At 41.4% G+C, this 968-nt stretch overlaps 1 protein-coding gene across 1 annotated transcript in view; it reads left to right on the plus strand.

Moving 5' to 3' along the window:
* Nucleotides 1-238: 238 nt before the first annotated feature.
* LOC108573811 (retinoic acid receptor RXR-alpha-B) overlaps nt 239-968 on the plus strand; it is a 93,564-nt gene continuing 92,834 nt past the window's right edge. Inside the window, exon 1 of the mRNA XM_017936288.1 lies at nt 239-500. Within this exon, the coding sequence (XP_017791777.1) occupies nt 416-500 (85 nt within the window). The 5' untranslated portion in view covers nt 239-415. The remainder of the gene's footprint in view (nt 501-968) is intronic.

Consider the following 968-nt stretch of genomic DNA (forward strand, 5'->3'; position numbering starts at 1 on the left):
GAATCGTGGAACGGCACTAAAAGCCTCGCCGTTTCTTCGAGCAATAAATCCATGCTTGTTCTTAATCGTAGAACGATCGAGGGTTGACCGGTTGAGCGCGAAACAACCAAAGAGCAGTGCAGTGAACGAAACCAAATCGATACCAAAAGAGGTGGGGAAGTTAGCTGGATATTTAGGAGAAGAAGAAGAAGGAGGTGGAGTAGGAGGAGGAGGAGGAGGAGGAGGAGGAGGAGGAGTGGGAGTGGGAGGGGAGGTGGCGGCGGTGGCGGGTAGTCGTTTTTTATTTTTCGAGATGACGCGTTCAGGGTATCGCGCGAGTTTCGCTTGAGAGTAGGATATCTCGGGTTCCGGCGAAGTGTCCACGAAAAAAGAAGTAAAAGTGACGAGTGAAAACAGGAAGACCAAGACGGCCAAGATGATGAAGAAGGAGAAGCCGATGATGTCGGTGACCGCCATCATCCAGGGGACCCAGGCCCAGCATTGGTCCCGTGGGAATACTTGTATGTATATTCTGACACCGTATAATACGTATAGCTAAGCTAAGTATTTAAATTGTTTTACGCAGAGTGCTCCATTTGTCGTGGGAAAAGATATCTTCTTTTGTGAGAATGGAAGTTGATATAGAATTGTTGTTGGACTCGAATTCTCGAATGTTTGAATTTTCGCATTTTTGAATTATTCAATTCCTGAATTTTTGAGCGTGTTTGAATGCTTGAATTTCTGATTGCTTAAATTTTTTAATTCCTGAATTTTTGAGCGTTTGAATGTTTAAATTTCTAATTGTTTGAATTTTTGAATGCTTAGATTTTTGAATGTTTGAATTCTTGAATTTTTGAATATTCGAATGTTTGGGATTGTCGAGTTTGAATCCTTGGAATTTTGAATTCTTGAATTTAAAAAAATTTTGAATTTTTTCATTTGCCTTCTGCAGCATAATTTCCCACACGAAATGGATCACCCTGTGCGTA

Source organism: Habropoda laboriosa, unplaced genomic scaffold, assembly GCF_001263275.1.
Source record: "Habropoda laboriosa isolate 0110345459 unplaced genomic scaffold, ASM126327v1 scaffold155, whole genome shotgun sequence".
In the NCBI taxonomy this organism is placed as follows: domain Eukaryota; kingdom Metazoa; phylum Arthropoda; class Insecta; order Hymenoptera; family Apidae; genus Habropoda; species Habropoda laboriosa.